General features: G+C 40.6%; 1 protein-coding gene across 1 annotated transcript; it reads left to right on the forward strand.

The window, feature by feature from the left end:
* Positions 1–1,762: 1,762 nt before the first annotated feature.
* Positions 1,763–2,707, forward strand: LOC134302202 (G-protein coupled receptor 55). Its single transcript, XM_062987236.1, has one exon. It carries the CDS (start codon positions 1,763–1,765, stop codon positions 2,705–2,707), a length of 945 nt encoding a protein of 314 aa, XP_062843306.1.
* Positions 2,708–23,472: the final 20,765 nt, after the last annotated feature.

Genomic DNA, 23,472 nt, shown 5'->3' on the forward strand with positions numbered 1-23,472 from the left:
AAAAAAAATTTATATTTTCTGGAAGAAAAGGAACTTTTTCTTACAGTCTACATGCATTTCTACATCTTACTGAATCCACACCTAAGAAAATAATATGTAATAACACCTTGTTGCTTTTGAATTAATTGAAACAGCATAAAAGATTAATAAAATAAAGAGAATTGATTATTTCAGTTTCTGTAATAAAAAACATAACATCAGTCACGAACAGCACGCACGGAATGAATCAACAAAAGATTACAAAAGAGGAAGACGGGTTGTAAAACATGACTCTTTTGAGTCATACCTTAGGTAAATGGTTATGGTTAAATGGGAATTGACCTAATATTAGGCTATATCAGCTAGTTTGTTGTGTGTTAGAGCTACTATTGTGTAGCCAGTGTGGTCAAAAACAGGGAAGACGGTCATGCATTTTGTGGTTAGAAAAGCTCATTTAAACATGATCATTGATCACACTTCACTAAAGTTGTTTTGTTCAAAGCAGAAGTCTGTTTTTCTTTAAATTCTTGTTTTTGTCTCTTAGTGATTTCTCTGTTGTTGATACCTTTGTAAAAGACAAATAAAATGTACGTAAATATAATTATTCTACTTACTGTTTTTTTTTTGGTCAAGAGCTGCTTTTGCAATGCATTGTGTTAAGTCTGTGGATAAATACAAAAATGTAGGTAAATCATAAATAAATAAATGCATAATAATAATAGTAACAGTGATAAAATAATAGTTATAATACAAATAATAATAGTAATAACAATAATAATAATAGTAATAATAATAATAATGGTAATAATAATAATAATAGTAATAATAAAAATAGTAATAATGGTAATAATCATAATAATGGTGATAATAATAATACTAGTAATAATAATAGTAGTAATTAAAATAATAGTAATTATAATGGTAATAATAATAATAATAATAATAGTAATAATAATAATAATAATAGTAATAATAATAATAGTATTAATAATAGTAATAATAATCATAATAATAGTAATAGTAATAATAATAGTAATAAAAATAAATGTAATAATAATGGTAATAATCATAATAATAATAATAGTAATAGTATAATAATAATAATAATAATAATAATAGTAATAGTAATAATAATAATAGTATTAATAATAGTAATAATAATCATAATAATAGTAATAGTAATAATAATAGTAATAAAAATATTAGTAATAATATGGTAATCATAATAATAGTAATAATAATAGAACTGACAATAAAGTAATAACCAACAAAAATCTAAAATATTTTATCATGTGCCTTTACATTTTGAAAGTAAGTGAATCACGCTCTAATTTATTATATAAAATGTCTTTTAACATTATATTTAAAACATGTTAAAGACAGTGACAAATCCTCTTTCTGAAACATCATTCTGAAACCCTTGTCAAACTCGCTCAAATCCTTACGCTCGCCCATTTTTCCTGCTTCTAACACATCAACTTCGAGGATAAAATGTTCACTTGCTGCCTAATATATCCCACCTACTAACAGGTGCCGTGATGAAGAGATAATCAGTGTTATTCACTTCACTATCAGTGGTCATAATGTTATGCCTAGTCAGTGTCAGAAATGAGCGTAAATCTTGCTGATGATCAGATTTTCCTGCACATTTGTGGGCAAACACGCAAGCAGAGTCTTGCCTGTCATGCATTATTACTCATGCTGTTTTCTAACCACTGGGTTTGATAATAATACAAGCGCAAAAAAAGACTAACATCTAGCATTTCTGTTTCTTAGATCCACCATGAATAACAGCACGGAAAACTGTTCGATGCGTGACGTAGACGTTCTTGTTCAGTCGCTGGAGCTGGTCATCTACATCCCCATCTTCGTGTTTGGCCTCGTCCTGAACGTCATCGCGCTTTGGGTATTCTGCAGGGTTCTTAAGAAATGGACGGAATCCTCGATCTACATGACCAACCTGGCGATCCTGGACCTGCTCTTGTTGTTCCAGCTGCCCTTTAAGATGCACGCCACAAACAACAAGTGGTCGCCTGACAAAAACATGCTTTGCTCTTTTTTGGAAACCATGTACTTCCTGGCCATGTATGGGAGCATTTATATAATCGTGTGCATATCCGTGGACCGCTACATCGCCATATGCCACCCATTTCATGCCAAACGCCTACGGTCTAAAAAAACGGCGAGGATCGTGTGCGCCACGATTTGGGCCGTTGTGGTGCTCGCGACTATCCCGGTGTACACTTTTCACCGGGAGGACCCTTCGAATTTACACTGTTTTCATCGATTTTCAGATAAAAGGTGGCACCCGGCGCTCATCACGTGTGTCGAGGTGTTCGGTTTCCTGTTGCCCGCTCTGGTACTGATAAGCTGCTCGGTGCTAAGCATCCGTGCTCTGCGTGATACCAAGGCCACGAGTCCACAAAGTCCCGAGAGAAAAGCTGGCATCCGGATCATCTACAGCGGGCTGTGCGCCTTCCTGGTGCCCTTCACGCCGTGTCACATTGCGATATTTTTTCAAGTCCTTGTACGGAGCAAGGTCATCACAGAGTGCCAATCCATGAGAAACATCTCCCTGTTTTTACAATTGGCCCTCCACTTGGCCAACGTCACATGTTGCCTGGATGCCATCTGCTACTATTTTATTGTTGAAGAGGTACGAGCAAGTAGAGACGTTATCAAAAGGTCCATCCAAAGGATAACAAGTTTCAGTGTCTCAGAAACGTAAAGGTTTAAAACGTGGGAACTGTGAAACAGTCAAGACTTTTATAGGACCCGGAGATGACTTGTGCATGAACCCTGGCAAGGCTGTCTCTGGCTATTTGAACATTCTGGAAGGGTATCTGTATTTTTTTTATTTTTTTTATGAGATATTTATGTTGCTTTTTTTAATCTATTTTTACAATCCTGAATCAGAAAAAGCTGGGACGGTATGAATTTATGACATTTTACAGATATTTCATATCTCACTGTCTGTTTTATCAGCTCCACTTACCATATAGAAGCACATTGTAGTTCTACAATTACTGACTGTAGTCCGTCTGTTTCTCTGCATGCTTTGTTAGCCCGAATCCTGTCCTTCAATGGTCGGGACCCCCACAGGACCACCACAGAGCAGGTATCATTTGGATGATGGATCATTCTCAGCACTGAAGTTACAATGAGTGTGTTGAGTGGATCAGGCACAGCAGCGCTGCTGGAGTTTTGTCCACTCACTGTCCACTCTATTAGGCACTCCTATGTAAAGTTAGAGACGTTTGAGTTGGTCATCTTCTAGGATGCTGCCCATGGGGCGCTGTTGGCTGGATATATTTGGTTGGTGGACTATTCTCAATCCAGCAGTGACAGTGAGGTGTTTAAAATCTCCATAAGCGCTGCTGTGTCTGATCCACTCATACCAGCACAACACACCCACCATGTCCGTGTCACTGCAGTGCTGAGAATGATCCATCACCTAAATAATATCTGCTCTGTGGTGGTCCTGTGGGGGCTAACAAAGCATGCAGAGAAACAGACGGACTACAGTCAGTAATTGTAGAACTACAAAGTGCTTCTATATGATAAGTGGAGCTGATAAAATGGACAGTGAGAGTAGAAACAAGGAGGTGGTTTAAAGCATTTGCCACTTTGTACTGTTGCCATTCCTTCTCACAACACTTGATGATGTGTTTTAGGTGTTAGTTGGTCCCATTCTTTCTGCAAACACATCTTAAAGTGTGCAACAGTACCGGGTTTGCCAAAATAATCCCGTTCCCATGTGGTTATATCGGCTATTCAACGATCTAAGGTCACGGGTCTTCAACTTAGGCTTGCGCTTTTGCCATTTATGCATTGAAATGACTCCAGATTCCTTGAATGGTTTAATGATATCATGCACTGTAGAAGGAGAAATATGCAAATCCCTTCCAATCTTTCTTTGAGGTACATTGTGGTACGCATTTGTTGACAAACTGGAGATCCTCTGTGCATCTTTGCTCATCAAAATACTGTTTTTGTACCAAATCATGAATCACAATCACTTGTGTTAATCACATAATTATTTAATTAACTCATTACTTGCCTTAAATTGCCTCCTACCCAACCTTTTTTGGAATGTTTTGCAGACCTGAAATGCAGGAATCGATGCATATTAAGGAATAAAATATAACTGACCAGATAAAACATAAATATCTGGAGTTTATACAGTCTGCAATGAAATAAAAGTCAAAGTAAATGTAAGAAACACTTAATGTGCATTTTTTTCATACTGTCCCAAATCTGATTTCGGGTTGTAGTTTTTAGTCAGAGTTAACCACAGCACGCTCTCAAAAGCCGTTCTCACGCAAAGGAAGCGTGCCAGAGCTTAACAGAAAGTCCAGATATGAATTGTCAAGTTGCTGATGCTATTTACTGGCATTATTACAATTGTCATTACTTTTATATGCTGTCTATTTATGAACTTTGATATTAATGCAGCTTTATGTATTTTTATTACACATAATATTTAAACACATGTGTGTCTAACGTGTGAACTGAGGACTGAAAGAAAGGTCAGATGATGCCTCTATGGCTTGTAATTAAGAGAGAGAATGAGTGGGTGCAGGCAGCATGCCATGCAGTTTCAGTCTTCCTCATACAGTGTTTCATTCGTCTGTCTTCCACGTCCATACTGTCATTTGTATTTCTAAGAAAAGGTTGTTTTCAGTATTATATGTTTAATATACACTATATGGCTAGAACTATGTGGACACCTGACCATGAGCTTGTTGGACATCCTGTGTCAACGCTATAGCAATTAATATGGAGGCCTGGCTTGGAAATTAGGGCTATGTAAAGGCCACTGAAGCGCCTCCACACCAAACTTGTCAAACCATGTTGTTATTTTTACCGCGGTGGGTTTAATTCACTGGGCACAAGGTAGGAAACGCTCCAAACAGGTCACCAATCAGGTCACCAATCCATCACAGGGCAAACACACACTCCTACCTTGGGCTATTTTAGTAGCTCTAATTTACCTGACTGCATGCCTTTGGACTGAGGGAGCAAACCAGAACACACTTACATGGGGAGAACATGCAAACTCTACTTAAAAAAGGCCCTTCTAGCTGTGAGGTGATAGTGCTTCCGACCCAAGGCATAAACTCACTCACTCATTTAACCCAGCTTTCCAATGGGCACAAGGCACACAGTAACACCCTGGACGGGGCCTGTCCATCGCAGGGCGGACAAATATGCACACACACACACACACACACACACACACCTATTCACCTATAGGGCAATTCAGTGTCTCCAGTTCACCTCAATTGCATGTTTTTGGACTGAAAACGGAGCAGACACGAGGAGAACATGCAAACTCTAGACAGAAAGGACCTAGACCCGACACCTGGGAATCACACCCCGGACCGTCTCGCCGTGAGGTGACAGTGCTACCCACCCGAGGCATAAACATGTCGTTGGCTTGTAACATATTTATGTCATTGATTTTATTCACTCCTTAGCAATGGTTGTGACAATAATTGGGATAATTAACAATATGGGGTGTCCATATACTTTTGGAAATATAGTGAATATATTTTTTTACATTAATGTATACTGTTTTTTTACAATTATATTTTTAATATGCATATATTTTGTAAAAATTGTATTTATATTTTGTTTATGTGGAATTTAAAATTAAAACATGCTTTTACACGAGTTGTGTGACTAAGTGCAGTACGGTACGTTCGATTTAAAGTAGATCTGTTACAGTTATAACATTTTTGCGGGTGAATTATTTTCAGGTTACAGATCACTGCAGAAGTGTTTTTTTTCCGTTGGCTGTATGCCACCCACACTGGCACAATAAATTTCCATTCTATGAAGAACAGCATTGTAATAAATGACATTAAATATATAAAACCTTTGCATAATACTTAAATATGCAAATATAACAGTGTAAAGGTAACACCTTTATATCTGATGAATACGGCACTTATTTGCAACATCAGTAGTTTATTAGGTTAAGAGCACTGTCTTATTCTTATACAGCTTATACTGTACTAAAGATCTTACTAGAGTCTCAGTAACAGACATCCCAAGTTGCAAAAACTCATTTCAGGGAGGTACCCCCAGACCCGGACTTCGACCCTGACCCCCCAAAGCACAAAAAATATTTAAAAAAAGCTAAAAAAAAAAGCTCTCACACACACCTAAGGATACATTAATGTGTACTACATAGTGCACTAGATAGTGTGAAAGATAATATATTTATGTTCCCTACATAGCGCACTAGATTATATATTAGAAAAGAATTTATGTTCCTTACTTACTGCACTAGATAGTGTACTAGATAATAGATTTATGTTTCCTACATAATGCTTTAGGCAGTGTATTAGTTAACGGATTTAGGTTCCCTACATAGTGCACTAAATTGTAGATCAGATAACGGATTTATGTTCGCTACATAGTGCACTAGATAGAATTTTAGATATGAATTTATGTTCGCTACATAGTGCACTAGATAGTATTTTAGATATGAGTTTATGTTCCCTACGTAGTGCACTAGATAGTGAATTAGACAATTGGTTTATGTTCTCTACACAGTGCACTAGATTGTATATCAGATCACGGATTGATGTTCCCTACATAGTGCACTAGATAGTGTTAGATAACGCATTCATGTTCACTACATAGTGCACTAGAAAGTATAACTAGATAATGATTTGTGTTCTTTACATAGTGCACTAGATAGTGTATTACATAATTGATTTATGTTCCCTACACAGTGCACTAGATTGTATATCAGATCAGGGATTTATGTTCCCTACACAGTGTGCTAGATTGTATATCAGATCAGGGATTTATGTTCCCTACACAGTGCGCTAGATTGTATATCAGATAACGGATTTAATACACGATCGGGGAATAAAGTCTGTGTCGCCTGCGTGCGTGTGCGTGCGTGTGTGTGTGCGCGCGCGCTCTTGGTCGCTCTCCGGGAGATTTGATCTGACTTGCGGGCATCAGGGAGCCGCTGTGTATATGCGGGAGACTCCCGGAACTTCCGGGAGACTTGGGATATCTGCAGTAATACCCATGCTTTTGGAAATCTAGTAATCAGTAATGAAACATAATTACAATTATAATACTAAATGTGTCTAAAAACTAAATGTAAAATATAAATCGACTAAACATCTAGCTTGCTTAAATGTCCGTATTTAGCACTCGCTTCTGTTATTTTCTTTGTCGAAAACAAACGAATCAGTTGATTCATGATTCATTTTGAATCGGTTGATTCATTTTGAATCGGTTGATTCATTTTGATTCATAGCTGTACAAGCTCTTCACAGAATCAAACGTGACTAATTAAAAACACATTCGAGTCTATTTTTGATCAAATATTTGAATAATTAACACAATGAGTGGTGCAATTTCAAGAATTGATTAATTAAATAGCAAATATTTTTTATAGTGGTGTTTATTAATGAGAAATTGGAAGCATCTTTATTATATAATAAGAATAAGTGAACTCTAATTAACTGTTCATTTTGCCAAAAACTGTCATATTCACCATATGGACACTAATTAGTTGTAAATTAATAATAATAATAATAATAATAATAAATTAATAATATGTGGTCCATATTGTGAAGTGTAACCAAAATATTTCATTGTACTAAAAAACATAATTTAATGTCCATATTTTTAGGATATTTAAGAACAAGAATGCTAATTATAATACATAGGCCTCTAAACATTTTATTTATTCTACAATACTATTTATTTATACTATTATTATTTACACTTGTACTTTATTTAAACTATTATTTCTAATATTTATATACGTATAATTTAGGCAATCTGGTTTCTGCTATAGACATGACTGTTTTAAGCAACAATGAGGACGGGAGGAGTAGTAACTGGTCGTGTCTGAGAGACTCGGAGGGAGCTTATAGTCCGGATTTAGCACCATCTGATTTCCACCTTTTTGGACGCTCAAAGAAGCTTTAAGGGGACGGAGATTTTCATGTGATGATGATGTGAAAGCAGTGGGACATCGATGGCTCAGCACTCAACCAATAATAATAATAATAACAATACAATAGTAACAATAATACACATACATAGCGTAACGTAGTGGTTCTCAATCTGGCGGTCGAGGCTCACAGTCTGCTAAGTGGGTTCCAATTGCATTTTAAAGACGAGTAAAAAATAATCACATGTGAAGGGATGGGAAAATCAGTAGGATATTGGCATGGGTCTTTAATAGAATAGAATAGAATAGAATAGAATGCCTTTCGAACGCAGGGTCAGCCATTGTACCTGGAGCAGGGGTCTTGCTCAAGGGCCCTACAGTGGCTGCCTAGCAAAGCTGTCATTCGAACTCTCAACTTTTCAGTTGATAGTCCAAAGCCCTACCCAGTAGGCTACCACTGTTCATAAGGGTTAAGGACCTTTTTTTTTTAAACACAGGGGGGTCTGGTGTACAGCACAATAAATATACAGCCAAGAACAGGACCGTTAGAGATACGGAAGTTCGTGAGAGATGCTAAAGTGTTTACTGAACATTTTAAGCCTGTGGTAAATGTGAGATCACCAAGCTGAAACTGTGAATGTGTATTTCAATGTAGGTCAGTAGAGCGAGTAGAAATAACCTTTGCAACAATGATATTGTCTCTAAAATTCTGTGCTTTTAAGAAACTAGTTAAAATATCCGCTGATCTGAATTTACATAATGTCATTTACTCAACCCTATTTTGCGATCAAAAGCATGTTCTTTTTTTTTTTAAATAATTTTTCCCACTTTTTTCCTCCAATTTTCTCCCCTATTCTAGTCGTGTCCAATTACCCTGAATGCATCCTCTATACTGATTCGACCCTTCACCGCTGACTAGCAGCTCCACTTATACCATATAGAAGCACTTTGTAGTTCTACAATTACTGACTGTAATCCATCTGTTTCTCTGCATACTTTTTTAATGGTCAGGACCCCCACAGAGCAGGTATTATTTAGGTGGTGGATCATTCTCAGCACTGCAGTCACACTCACATGGTGGTGGTGTGTTAGTGTGTGTTGCGCTGGTATGAGTGGATCAGACGCAGCAGCGCTGCTGGAGTTTTTAAATACCGCGTCAACTTACTGTCCACTTTATTAGTTAGTCTCTCCACCTTGTAGATGTAAAGTCAGAGAGAATCGCTCATCTATTGCTGCTGTTTGAGTCGGTCATCTACTAGACCTCCATCAGTGGTCACAGGACGCTGCCCACAGGACGCTGTTGTCTAGATATTTTTGGTTGGTGGACTATTCTCAGTCCAGCAGTGACGGTGAGGTGTTTAAAAACTCCATCAGCATTGCTGTGTCTTATTCACTCATACCAGCACAACACACACTAACACACCACCACCATGTCAGTGTCACTGCAGTGCTGATAATGATCCACCACCCAAATAATACCTGCTCTGTGGTGGTCCTGGGACAGTCCTGACCATTAAAGAACAGCATGAAAGGGGTGCTTCTATATAAAATGGACAGTGAGTGTAGAAACAAGGTGGTGGTTTTAATGTTATGGCTGATCAGTGTATGTTTTAAATGTCTTGCCAAAAGATGGCGCTATTTTATTATGATTTGCCAGTAATATTGGGTTCCTGACTAGACGAATCCTCACAGCCAAGCATGGAGGTGAGTCAGTGATGATGTTAGAATGTTTTCTGCTGCAGGAACTGTCAGTTTTGACAATGTCACTGGCATAATGGATTCACAGAATAGCAAGGCATTATGAGAAGGAACGTTACCCTACTGTGGTAAAATTGACCCTTGGTGATGATTGGACTTTGCAACAGGACAATAATCCCAAGCACATTTCCAAGTAAACCAAAGGAGTTCTTGTTGTGTATTATCATTCAGCTCTATACAAATCACCATAACAGCTTTTAAGGGTCACATGGTTTGCACCTGTACATTATCCTCTCGACATATAAACCAATTTGAACTTCTGTTAGATGTCTGAACTAGTTACAATTATTATTTTGTTATTTCAGTTCATTTGTATTAAAGTATGTATTTTTTTCAATGGCCAATGTCACAAACCACTTTATACCTCATACGATCAAATATCTACACTACGTATCCAAAAGCGTGTGGACACCTGGCCATAGGATTGTTGGAAGGTCAATTCTAAATCAAGGTAATTAACATGGAGAGGTATTTGTGAGGTGGACGAGAAGTCATCTCCTCCTTGTTTCTACACTTACTGTCCATTTTATCAGCTCCACTTACCATAAAGAAGCACTTTGTAGTTCTACAATTACTGACTGTAGCCCATCTGTTTCTCTGCATGCTTTGTTAGCCCCCTTACATGCTGATCTTCAATGGTCAGGGACCCCCCACAGGATCACTACAGAGCAGGTATTATTTTGATTGTGGATCATTCTCAGCACTGCACTGACACTGACATGGTGGTGGTGTGTTAGTGTGTGCTGTACTGGTATGAGTGGCGTTTTTAAAAACCTCACTGTCACAGCTGGACTGGGAATAGTCCACCAACCAAAAACATCCAGACAACAGCGTCCCGTGGGCAGCGTCCTGTGACCACTGATGAAGGTCTAGAAGATGACCGGCTCAAACAGCAGCAATAGACGAGCGTTCGTCTCTGACTTTACATCTACAAGGTGGACCAACTAGGTAGGAGTGTCTAATAGAGTGGACAGTGAGTGGACACGGTATTTAAAAATCCACTCATACCAGCACAACACACACTAACACACCACCACCATGTCAGTCACTGCAGTGCTGAGAATCATCCACCACCTAAATAATACCTGCTCTGTAGTGGTCCTGTGGGGGTCCTGACCATTGAAGAACAGCATGAACGGGGGTTAACAAAGCACACAGAGAAACAGATGGGCTACAGTCAGTAATTGTAGAACTACAAAATGCTTCTATATAATCAGTGGAGCTGATAAAATGGACAGTGAGTGTAGAAACAAGTTGCAAGCATATCATTTACTTTATATACTTAATTTTACCTGCCTGTTAGCAATGGATGTTACTAGTGGTAGCCTAGTGGGTAGAGCTTTGGGCTATCAACCGGAAGATTGTCGGTCCAAATCCATGCTCTGCTATGCTGCTTGAGCAAGGCCCTGGACCAAGTCTGCTCCAGGGGCGCCGTACAATAGCCGACCATGTGGTTTGACCCCAGAATTGCAAACATGCTGGGGTGTGCGGGAAAACAATTTCATTATACTGTACACCTGTATGTATATATGACAATAAAGGCATACCACTTCTCTTCCTCTTCAAGATAAACCAGTTAGAGATTTAATCACAGCATGAAACCCACATTTCTACACAGTCGGACTACAAAACTGAACTGAGATCCGCAGCTGGCACGATCTGTTGCCTCCATACTCTGTTTTCGGCAAGACTTCACACAATGAACAAACCTCCCACAGTTTCCTGTGCCTGTGATCTTCAAGTACAGAGCGAGAGAACTACAATCGAAGTTAACTTACAATCGTGCGCAGTGCATCTGTCATCTCGGTCGGAGTGTCTGAATTCTGTGGAAGAGGTTTCCAAATGAATGTAATAACAAAACTCTTACCACAGTACTACCTCTTCTTCTAAAAACTTCCTCTTAACAAAGCAGGGATAGGGTTAGGGGTTTCTTTGTAAAGAAGACAATTTACTCTTCGGAATTTGGCTGCAACCTACCTCTCAATGCTCCAGTTAGGTTTTTGCCTCCACTTACCATATAGAAGCACTTTGTAGTTCTACAATTACTGAATGTAGTCCATCTATTTCTCTACATACTTTTTTAACCTGCTTTCACCCTGTTCTTCAATGGTCAGGACCCCCACAGGACCACCACAGAGCAGGTATTATTTCGGTGGTGGATCATTCTCAGCACTGCAGTTACAATGACATGGTGGTGGTGTGTTAATGTGTGTTGTGCTGGTATGAGTGGATTTTTAAATACCGTGTCCACTCACTGTCCACTCTATTAGACACTCCTACCTAGTTGGTCCACCTTGTAGATGTAAAGTCAGAGACGGTCGCTCATCTACTGCTGCTGTTTGAGTTGGTCATCTTCTAGACCTTCATCAGTGGTCACAGGAAGCTGCCCACGGGGCGCTGTTGGCTGGATGTTTTTGGTTGGTGGACTATTCTCAGTCCAGTGTGTTTAAAAACTCCAGCAGCGCTGCTGTGTCTTATCCACTCATACCAGCACAACACACACTAACACACAACCACCAGGTCAGTGTCACTGCAGGGCTGAGAATGATCCACTACCCAAATAATACCTGCTCTGTAGTGGTCCTGGGAGAGTCCTGACCATTAAAAAACAGCATGAAAGGGGGCAAACAAAAAGCATGCAGAGAAACAGATGGACAACAGTCAGTAATTGTAGAACTACAAAGTGCTTCTATATGGTAAGTGGAGCTGATAAAATGGACAGTGAGAGTAGAAACGTAGAAATGGAGGTGGTTTTAATGTTATTGCTGATCGGTGTATATTGGATACATTTTAGGAATGATTGTGATTTAAAAGTGTCCACATATTCGCATTGTTAAATTTCGCATTGATTACAAAATACTTTTACTAACCTATAAAGCGCTACATGGTCTGGCTCCACAGTATCTGAGTGAGCTTATTAATTACTACAACCCAGCACGTCCACTTCGTTCACAAGATGCAGGGTTACTTATAGTTCCTAAAATTAAAAAGACCAAAGCTGGTGGAAGAGCATTTTCTTACAAAGCTCCACAACTTTGGAATAATCTTCCTGCCTCTGTTCGGTATTCGGACACAGTCTCAATGTTTAAGTCTAAACTGAAAACATATTTATTTTCTCAGGCTTTTGATTAATATAGACAAAGGAGCAGAGCTTGGGGGTTCTTGGTCATAGAAACTTGTGGTGATCAGGGATGTTGGGTCGCTGTCGTTCTGCCTCTCTTGTCCAATCACTCTGGTTTGGGTAGGAGAGGTGGGCGCTGATGTCCTGTGAAAGCCTTCATGACCTTGTTACCTGCTCGCTCTCCCTTTTAGTTATGCTGTAATAATTAGGGCTGCCGGAGTCTAAAACTCTCTGTAAAACTGTTTGTCAACTAGCATTGTACATTATTAACTACATTCTCTGTTGTTTTACCCCGAGGGCATTCTGATGGAAACCTGTTTACCCGCCGAGGTTAAGGATTAAAGTCGAGACTGCCGGGACAACGATGCTTCTCCTGTCAGATGTGACGGGTCTGGAGTAATTGCAACGACAAGAAATCACTACAGACTTTATTGAAGACTAGAGCGGATAACAACTCTATTATTATTTAATTGTTTATTTATCTATTTATTACCACTGTATGACTTTTAGATCATTCAATTCTGTGTTTGTATGATTTGTGTAAATCGTGTATTTATTTAAAGTATCCTCCAGACCACCCAAGAAGGATGGGCCCTGTTGAGTCTGGTTCCTCTCAAGGTTTCTTCCTGTAATTTTCAGGGAGTTTTTCCTTGCCACAGTCGCCCTCGGCTTGCTCAACAGGGGTTTTTGTATCTGTTGGTCCTGGATTTTGTAAAGTTGCTTTGAGACAATGTATATTGTAAAAAGCGCTATATAAATAAAGTTGACTTGACTTGACTTGACATACACTATATAAACAAAAGTATTGGGACAGAAGTCATAACTGAGGTTGGGCACTGATAGTCAGAACGCCTTCATTTGTCATATATACATATACAGGTGTACAGTACAACGAGATTCTTTCTTCGCATATCCCAGCTTGTTTTGGAAGCTGGGGTCAGAGCAGGGTCAGCCATCGTACGGCGCCCCTGGAGCAGAGAGGGTTAAGGGCCTTGCTCAAGGGCCCAACAGTGGCTGATTGGCAGAGCTGGGATTCAAAATCTCAACCTTTAGAAATAAAGTTGGATTTGTAATGTATTGGATGGATGTGTTTTGAGAGGGGCAGTGTGCAAAAATTCTTTCACACCAGATTTTGCAAACCACTTCTAAATGGGTCTTGTACTTTCACGCTGATTAATAAGTGTAATTTGCAAACTGTAGCTACAATCTTGGTAGCTTGTCCTTTCATGAAAACCAACAGGCACAGCCCAAGCTGTCAGAAATAAGCCCATATTTATATTCTTCTCCACCAAATGTCATCCTTCAGACTGCCAGATGAAGCATTGGAAGTGTGCAATACAGACTGCTGATGTTTACACAGTCCATAGAAATCTCATATCACACTAGCCGACTACAAAACCTCCTGACAAGTAGTTGTCACACTGACATTGCTTTATGAGATAGTTTAAAAGTCAGGAGTAGATAATGCAGCCAAAAACAAACTACTTTTATTCAATCAACTGTTATTCTTAGATGTTTCGTAACACAAGAACAGAATAACGGTTCACCAGGGTACCTCAGGCAGGGCAGAAATCTGACACTCTGTGACTTGTTGAAAGGGTGGCATCCAAATACAATGCAATATTAAACACTGAGCTCTTTAACATGACAAGTGGCGTAACTAGGAGCTCATTTTGGGCCCCCTCAACAAATTTTATCAGCTATCATCAGCATATACTGTATATATATATATATATATATATATAAGAAACTGAGCTCGTATTTTGAGATACAAGGATAAAAGATAAAAGATAAAAAAAAGTAATAATAAATAAATGAGTTATTTTACATTCATTAAAACGGCACATAATGAGTAAGTTGATTCTGTTAGAGATAACGATCACATCATTAATCCTGCTCACGATTAGATCATATTTTATATATATTTATATATATACAGTGTATCACAAAAGTGAGTACACCCCTCACATTTCTGCAGATATTTAAGTATATCTTTTCATGGGACAACACTGACAAAATGACACTTTGACACAATGAAAAGTAGTCTGTGTGCAGATTATATAACAGTGTAAATTTATTCTTCCCTCAAAATAACTCAATATACAGCCATTAATGTCTAAACCACCGGCAACAAAAGTGAGTACACCCCTAAGAGACTACATCCCTAAATGTCCAAATTAAGCACTGCTTGTCATTTTCCCTCCAAAATGTCATGTGATTTGTTAGTGTTACTAGGTCTCAGGTGTGCATAGGGAGCAGGTGTGTTCAATTTAGTAGTACAGCTCTCACACTCTCTCATACTGGTCACTGAAAGTTCCAACATGGCACCTCATGGCAAAGAACTCTCTGAGGATCTTAAAAGACGAATTGTTGCGCTACATGAAGATGGCCAAGGCTACAAGAAGATTGCCAACACCCTGAAACTGAGCTGCAGCACAGTGGCCAAGATCATCCAGCGTTTTAAAAGAGCAGGGTCCACTCAGAACAGACCTCGCGTTGGTCGTCCAAAGAAGCTGAGTGCACGTGCTCAGCGTCACATCCAACTGCTGTCTTTGAAAGATAGGCGCAGGAGTGCTGTCAGCATTGCTGCAGAGATTGAAAAGGTGGGGGGTCAGCCTGTCAGTGCTCAGACCATACGCCGCACACTACATCAAATTGGTCTGCATGGCTGTCACCCCAGAAGGAAGCCTCTTCTGAAGTCTCTACACAAGAAAGCCCGCAAACAGTTTGCTGAAGACATGTCAACAAAGGACATGGATTACTGGAACCATGTCCTATGGTCTGATGAGACCAAGATTAATTTGTTTGGTTCAGATGGTCTCAAGTATGTGTGGCGGCAATCAGGTGAGGAGTACAAAGATAAGTGTGTCATGCCTACAGTCAAGCATGGTGGTGGGAATGCCATGGTCTGGGGCTGCATGAGTGCAGCAGGTGTTGGGGAGTTACATTTCATTGAGGGACACATGAACTCCAATATGTACTGTGAAATACTGAGCAGAGCATGATCCCCTCCCTCCAGAAACTGGGTCGCAGGGCAGTGTTCCAGCATGATAATGACCCCAAACACACCTCTAAGACGACCACTGCTTTATTGAAGAGGCTGAGGGTAAAGGTGATGGACTGGCCAAGCATGTCTCCAGACCTAAACCCAATAGAACATCTTTGGGGCATCCTCAAGCGGAAGGTGGAGGAGCGCAAAGTCTTGAATATCCGCCAGCTCCGTGATGTCGTCATGGAGGAGTGGAAAAGCATTCCAGTGGCAACCTGTGAAGCTCTGGTAAACTCCATGCCCAGGAGAGTTAAGGCAGTTCTGGGAAATAATGGTGGCCACACAAAATATTGACACTTCAGGAACTTTCACTAAGGGGTGTACTCACTTTTGTTGCCGGTGGTTTAGACATTAATGGCTGTGTGTTGAGTTATTTTGAGGGAAGAATTAATTTACACTGTTATATAAGCTGCACACAGACTACTTTTCATTGTGTCAAAGTGTCATTTTGTCAGTGTTGTCCCATGAAAAGATATACTTAAATATCTGCAGAAATGTGAGGGGCGTACTCACTTTTGTGATACACTGTATATACACAGTACCAGTCAAAAGTTTGGTTTTTCTTGATTATTTTTATTTTCTACATTGTACATTAATACTGAAGACATCCAAACTATGAAGGAACACACATGGAATTATGTAGTAAACAAAAAAATGTTAAACAAACCAGAATATGTTTTATATTTACCAACTCTACCTCTGCACAGCACAACTGATGGTCTCAAACACATAAAAAAAGCAAGAAATTCCAGAAATTAACTCTAGACAAAGCACAAACATTAATTGAAAACCATTCCTGGTGGCACCTCATGAAGCTGATTGAGAAAATGCCAAAAAGTGTGCAAAGCTGTCATCAAAGCAAAAGATGGCTACTTTAAAGAATATAAAATATAAAACATATTCTGGTTTGTTTAACACTTTTTTGTTTACTACATAATTCCATATGTGTTCCTTCATAGTTTGGATGTCTTCAGTATTAATCTACAATGTTGAAAAGTTAAAAAAAATCAAGAAAAACCACAGGAGAGAGAAAGTGTCCAAACTTTTGACTGGTACTGTATATACAGTGTATCACAAAAGTGAGTACACCCCTCACATTTCTGCAGATATTTAAGTATATCTTTTCATGGGACAACACTGACAAAATGACACTTTGACACAAGGAAAAGTAGTCTGTGTGCAGCTTATATAACAGTGTAAATTTATTCTTCCCTCAAAATAACTCAATATACAGCCATTAATGTCTAAACCACCGGCAACAAAAGTGAGTACACCCCTTAGTGAAAGTTCCTGAAGTGTCAATATTTTGTGTGGCCACCATTATTTCCCAGAACTGCCTTAACTCTCCTGGGCATGGAGTTTACCAGAGCTTCACAGGTTGCCACTGGAATGCTTTTCCACTCCTCCATGACGACATCACGGAGCTGGCGGATATTCGAGACTTTGCGCTCCTCCACCTTCCGCTTGAGGATGCCCCAACGATGTTCTATTGGGTTTAGGTCTGGAGATATGCTTGGCCAGTCCATCACCTTTACCCTCAGCCTCTTCAATAAAGCAGTGGTCGTCTTAGAGGTGTGTTTGGGGTCATTATCATGCTGGAACACTGCCCTGCGACCCAGTTTCCGGAGGGAGGGGATCATGCTCTGCTTCAGTATTTCACAGTACATATTGGAGTTCATGTGTCCCTCAATGAAATGTAACTCCCCAACACCTGCTGCACTCATGCAGCCCCAGACCATGGCATTCCCACCACCATGCTTGACTGTAGGCATGACACACTTATCTTTGTACTCCTCACCTGATTGCCGCCACACATGCTTGAGACCATCTGAACCAAACAAATTAATCTTGGTCTCATCAGACCATAGGACATGGTTCCAGTAATCCATGTCCTTTGTTGACATGTCTTCAGCAAACTGTTTGCGGGCTTTCTTGTGTAGAGACTTCAGAAGAGGCTTCCTTCTGGGGTGACAGCCATGCAGACCAATTTGATGTAGTGTGCGGCGTATGGTCTGAGCACTGACAGGCTGACCCCCCACCTTTTCAATCTCTGCAGCAATGCTGACAGCACTCCTGCGCCTATCTTTCAAAGACAGCAGTTGGATGTGACGCTGAGCACGTGCACTCAGCTTCTTTGGACGACCAACGCGAGGTCTGTTCTGAGTGGACCCTGCTCTTTTAAAACGCTGGATGATCTTGGCCACTGTGCTGCAGCTCAGTTTCAGGGTGTTGGCAATCTTCTTGTAGCCTTGGCCATCTTCATGTAGCGCAACAATTCGTCTTTTAAGATCCTCAGAGAGTTCTTTGCCATGAGGTGCCATGTTGGAACTTTCAGTGACCAGTATGAGAGAGTGTGAGAGCTGTACTACTAAATTGAACACACCTGCTCCCTATGCACACCTGAGACCTAGTAACACTAACGAGTCACATGACATTTTGCAGGGAAAATGACAAGCAGTGCTCAATTTGGACATTTAGGGGTGTAGTCTCTTAGGGGTGTACTCACTTTTGTTGCCGGTGGTTTAGACATTAATGGCTGTATATTGCGTTATTTTGAGGGAAGAATAAATTTACACTGTTATATAAGCTGCACACAGACTACTTTTCATTGTGTCAAAGTGTCATTTTGTCAGTGTTGTCCCATGAAAAGATATACTTAAATATCTGCAGAAATGTGAGGGGTGTACTCACTTTTGTGATACACTGTATATATATATATATATATATATATGCTAAATTGGACCAGTCTGGTGGCCAATCTTCATTAATTGCACATTGCACCAGTAAGAGCAGAGTGTGAAGGTTCAATTAGCAGGGTAAGAGCACAGTTTTGTTCAAAATATTGCAATGCACACAACATTATGGGTGACATACCAGAGTTCAAAAGAGGACAAATTGTTGGTGCACGTCTTGCTGGCGCATCTGTGACCGAGACAGCAAGTCTTTGTGATGTATCAAGAGCCACGGTATCCAGGGTAATGTCAGCATACCACCAAGAAGGACAAACCACATCCAACAGGATTAACTGTGGACGCAAGAGGAAGTTGTCTGAAAGGGATGTTCGGGTGCTAACCCGGATTGTATCCAAAAAACATAAAACCACGGCTGCCCAAATCACGGCAGAATTAAATGTGCACCTCAACTCTCCTGTTTCCACCAGAACTGTCCGTCGGGAGCTCCACAGGGTCAATATACACGGCCGGGCTGCTATAGCCAAACCTTTGGTCACTCGTGCCAATGCCAAACGTCGGTTTCAATGGTGCAAGGAGCGCAAATCTTGGGCTGTGGACAATGTGAAACATGTATTGTTCTCTGATGAGTCCACCTTTACTGTTTTCCCCACATCCGGGAGAGTTATGGTGTGGAGAAGCCCCAAAGAAGCGTACCACCCAGACTGTTGCATGCCCAGAGTGAAGCATGGGGGTGGATCAGTGATGGTTTGGGCTGCCATATCATGGCATTCCCTTGGCCCAATACTTGTGCTAGATGGGCGCGTCACTGCCAAGGACTACCGAACCATTCTGGAGGACCATGTGCATCCAATGGCGGTGCCGTGTATCAGGATGACAATGCACCAATACACACAGCAAGACTGGTGAAAGATTGGTTTGATGAACATGAAAGTGAAGTTGAACATCTCCCATGGCCTGCACAGTCACCAGATCTAAATATTATTGAGCCACTTTGGGGTGTTTTGGAGAAGCGAGTCAGGAAACGTTTTCCTTCACCAGCATCACGTAGTGACCTGGCCACTATCCTGCAAGAAGAATGGCTTAAAATCCCTCTGACCACTGTGCAGGACTTGTATATGTCATTTCCAAGACGAATTGACGCTGTATTGGCCGCAAAAGGAGGCCCTACACCATACTAATAAATTATTGTGGTCTAAAACCAGGTGTTTCAGTTTCATTGTCCAACCCCTGTATATATATATATGCTGATGATAGCTGATCAGAATGAATTAAGAGAAGGTGACATTAAATTAAAGTGAGGTGAGTGGTTGAGTTCATGTCGTGGAGGACCCCCTGTAGTTACGCCCCTGAACATGACCCATTCTACTGCAATGTGTGTCTATAGTTAATACATGACTGGATGCTTGATTTATCCAACTTTGGGTAAATGGAGTGTTTACATTTCTGAAAAAGCAGTTAAAACTCACAGAGAAATAAGAAAAACATACAAAAGTCCCTACAGACTCTCAGGCTTACATTTTAAACTATACTACACACTGTGCTGCCTGTGCTGTTAATTATAAGTAGGGCTTTATTTCACGGATTTTTAAACAAAAGTGCCACATTTCACAGCAGTCATTAAATAACACTGTGGAATACACAGTACAGCCTAAATAAGTGTCCGTGTTTTCACACACACACCCCCTCTGGTTCCACAGTATCAGTCGGGAGTTTTCCAAACTTAGTTTTGTCTAAACGATTACAAATGTAAAAGAAATAAATCAAACTTAAAGAATCAAACTGAAGCGTAACACTTTACCGACTCATGTTTGTGTACAGAAACACGCTTTTTAATTTACTATGGAATCCCCAAAGGGACAAACGCACTCGATACGTAAACACCAATCAGACATCAATCATTGGGTCTGTCCGAAATCCTAGTGAGCGCACTACATAGGCGCACTTGCACGTCATCCACCGAATTTTAAGATGCTTCCTAAAGTGCTTTAATCAGTGTTGCCAGATTGAGCGGTTTACCTTCAAATTGGGCGGATTTTGTTGGAAAACCCGCTTTGGCGTGCTAAAACAACTGTAATATAAATAGGCCTACCTTCTCCCACCACATCCAACATGTTGTCAAAAGTTTGATTGACAGGTTATTCTTTTTTCAGTCCAAAAGACACAGTTGCCACGCCCATCTCCCATCAATACACTGATTCATATGCTATATTGCCAAAAGTATTCGCTCGTCTGCCTTCACACGCATATAAACTTGAGTGATGTCCCATTCTTAATTCATAGAGTTTAATATGATGCCGGCCCACCCTTTGCACCTATAACAGCTTCAACTCTTCTGGGAAGGCTTTCCACAAGGTTTAGGAGTGTGTTTATGGGAATTTTGGACCATTCTTCCAGAAGCGCATTTGTGAGGTCAGACACTGATGTTGGATGAGAAGGCCTGGCTCACAGTCTCCGCTCTAATTCATCCCAAAGGTGTTCTATCGGGTTGAGGTCAGGACTCTGCGCAGGCCAGTCAAGTTCTTCCACACCAAACTCGCTCATCCACGTCTTTATGGAGCTTGCTTTGTGCACTGGTGTGCAGCCATGTTGGAGCAGGAAGGGGCCATCCCCAAACTGTTCCCACAAAGTTGGGAGCATGAAATTGTCCAAAATCTCTTGGTATGCTGAAGCATTAAGAGTTCCTTTCACTGGAACTAAGGGCCGAGCCCAACTCCTGAAAAACGACCCCACACCATAATCCCCCCTTCACCAAACTTTACACTCGGCACAATGCAGTCAGACAAGTACTGTTCCCCTGGCAACCGACAAACCCAGACTTGTCCATCGGATTGCCAGACGGAGAAGCGTGATTCGTCACTCCAGAGAACACGTCTCCACTGCTCTAGAGTCCAGTGGCGGCATGCTTTACACCACTGCATCCGAAGCTTTGCATTGTGCTTGGTGATGTAGAATGGATGCAGCTGCTCGACCATGGAAACCCATTCCATGAAGCTCTCTACACACTGTTCTTGAGCTTAATTCCACGACTGGACTTGTTGCACAGGTGGCATCCTATCACGGTACCACGCTGGAATTCACTGAGCTCCTGAGAGCGACCCATTCTTTCACAAATGTTTGTAGAAGCAGTCTGCATGCCTAGGTGCTTGGTTTTATACACCTGTGGCCATGGAAGTGACTGGAACACCCAAATTCAATTATTTGGATGGGTGAGTGAATACTTTTGGCAATATAGTGTATTTTAGAAGGCAACGGCATAGGCTAGGTTTTTTTTTTGGACTTGTTTTTACGGTTTTTACATAGTTCTTCATAATAACTGTATATAGTTCTCCTGTTGGAAATTGGAATGATATGAAAGTAATGCTGAGTTGAATATGAAGGTAATGCAAGTTTATTCTTATTTACTAGCAAAGGGTTGTGTGTCCTATCATAAAAAAATGCATTTTAAAAACTTGGTAGGCTACTTCAAAGACATGCAATCAAAAAATAATTTGTCCTTTATAATGAATAATTACTGATCTATACATTTTAAAGTATTAATTTGTAGGTCATGGTGGTTTATTATTGTTAAAATGCTAAACATCATCTGTTTATCCTGTGTTGTTTTTTTTTTTGGGGGGGGGGGGGGGGGGTCATGCATTTTGGCGGATTTTGAAGGTTTTTGGCTAGAAACCACTGTTGCAATCTGGCAACCCTGGCCTTAATTCTAAATTATAAACTGACTGAATACTGATGATGTCTGATGCTTTCTTAGCAGTGACATTGGTAGCATTTTAGCTTTTCAAATGTAAATAAATTCTCATTGACTTAATTTATATACAGGTGTATAAAACCAAGCACCTAGGTATACAGACTGCTTCTGCAAACATTAGTGAAAGAATGGGTCGCTCTTAAGGGCTCAGTGAATTCCAGCGTGGTACCGTGATATGATGCCACCTATGCAACAAGTCCAGTCGTGAAATTTCCTCACTACTAAATATTCCACAGTCGACTGTCAGTGGTATTATAACAAAGTGGAAGCGATTGGGAACGACAGAAACTCAGCCACGTATTGGTAGGCCACGTAAAATGACAGGGCGGGGTCAGAGGATGCAGAGGCGCATAGTGCGCAGAGGTCGCCAACTTTCTGCAGAGTCAATCGCTACGGTCCTCCAAACTTCATGTGGCCCTCAGATTAACTCAAGAACAGTTTGTAGAGAGCTTCATGGAATGGGTTTCCATGGCTGAGCAGCTGCATCCAAGCCTCACATCACCAAGCGCAATGCAAAGAGTCGGATGCAGTGGTGTAAAGCACGCCGCCACTGGACTCTAGAGCAGTGGAGACGTGTTCGCTGGAGTGCCGAATCACACCGTCTGGCGATCCGATGGACGAGTCTGGGTTTGGCGGTTGCCAGGACAGCGGTACTTGTCTGACTGCATTGTGCCGAGTGTAAAGTTTGGTGGAGAGGGGATTATGGTGTGGGGTTGTTTTTCAGGATTTGGGCTCGGCCCCTTAGTTCCAGTGAAAGGAACTCTTAATGCTTCAGCATACCAAGAGATTTTGGACAATTTCATGCTCCCAACTTTGTGGGAACAGTTTGGGGATGGCCCCTTCCTGTTCCAACATGACTGCGCACCAGTGCACAAATCAAGCTCCATAAAGACGTGGATGAGCGAGTTTGGTGTGGAAGAACTTGACCAGCCTCCACAGAGTGCTGACCTCAACCCGATAGAACACCTTTGGGATGAATTAGAGCGGAGACTGTGAGCCAGGCCTTCTCATCTAACATCAGTGTCTGACCTCACAAATGCGCTTCTGGAAGAATGGTCAAAAATTCCCATAAACACACTCCTAAACCTTGTGGAAAGCCTTCCCAGTAGAGTTGAAGCTGTTATATGATATATGTGGACTAAGAATGGGAGTCACTCAAGTTCATATACGTGTGAAGGCAGACGAGCGAAT

This window comes from Trichomycterus rosablanca, chromosome 25 (assembly GCF_030014385.1).
Source record: "Trichomycterus rosablanca isolate fTriRos1 chromosome 25, fTriRos1.hap1, whole genome shotgun sequence".
In the NCBI taxonomy this organism is placed as follows: Eukaryota; Metazoa; Chordata; class Actinopteri; order Siluriformes; family Trichomycteridae; genus Trichomycterus; species Trichomycterus rosablanca.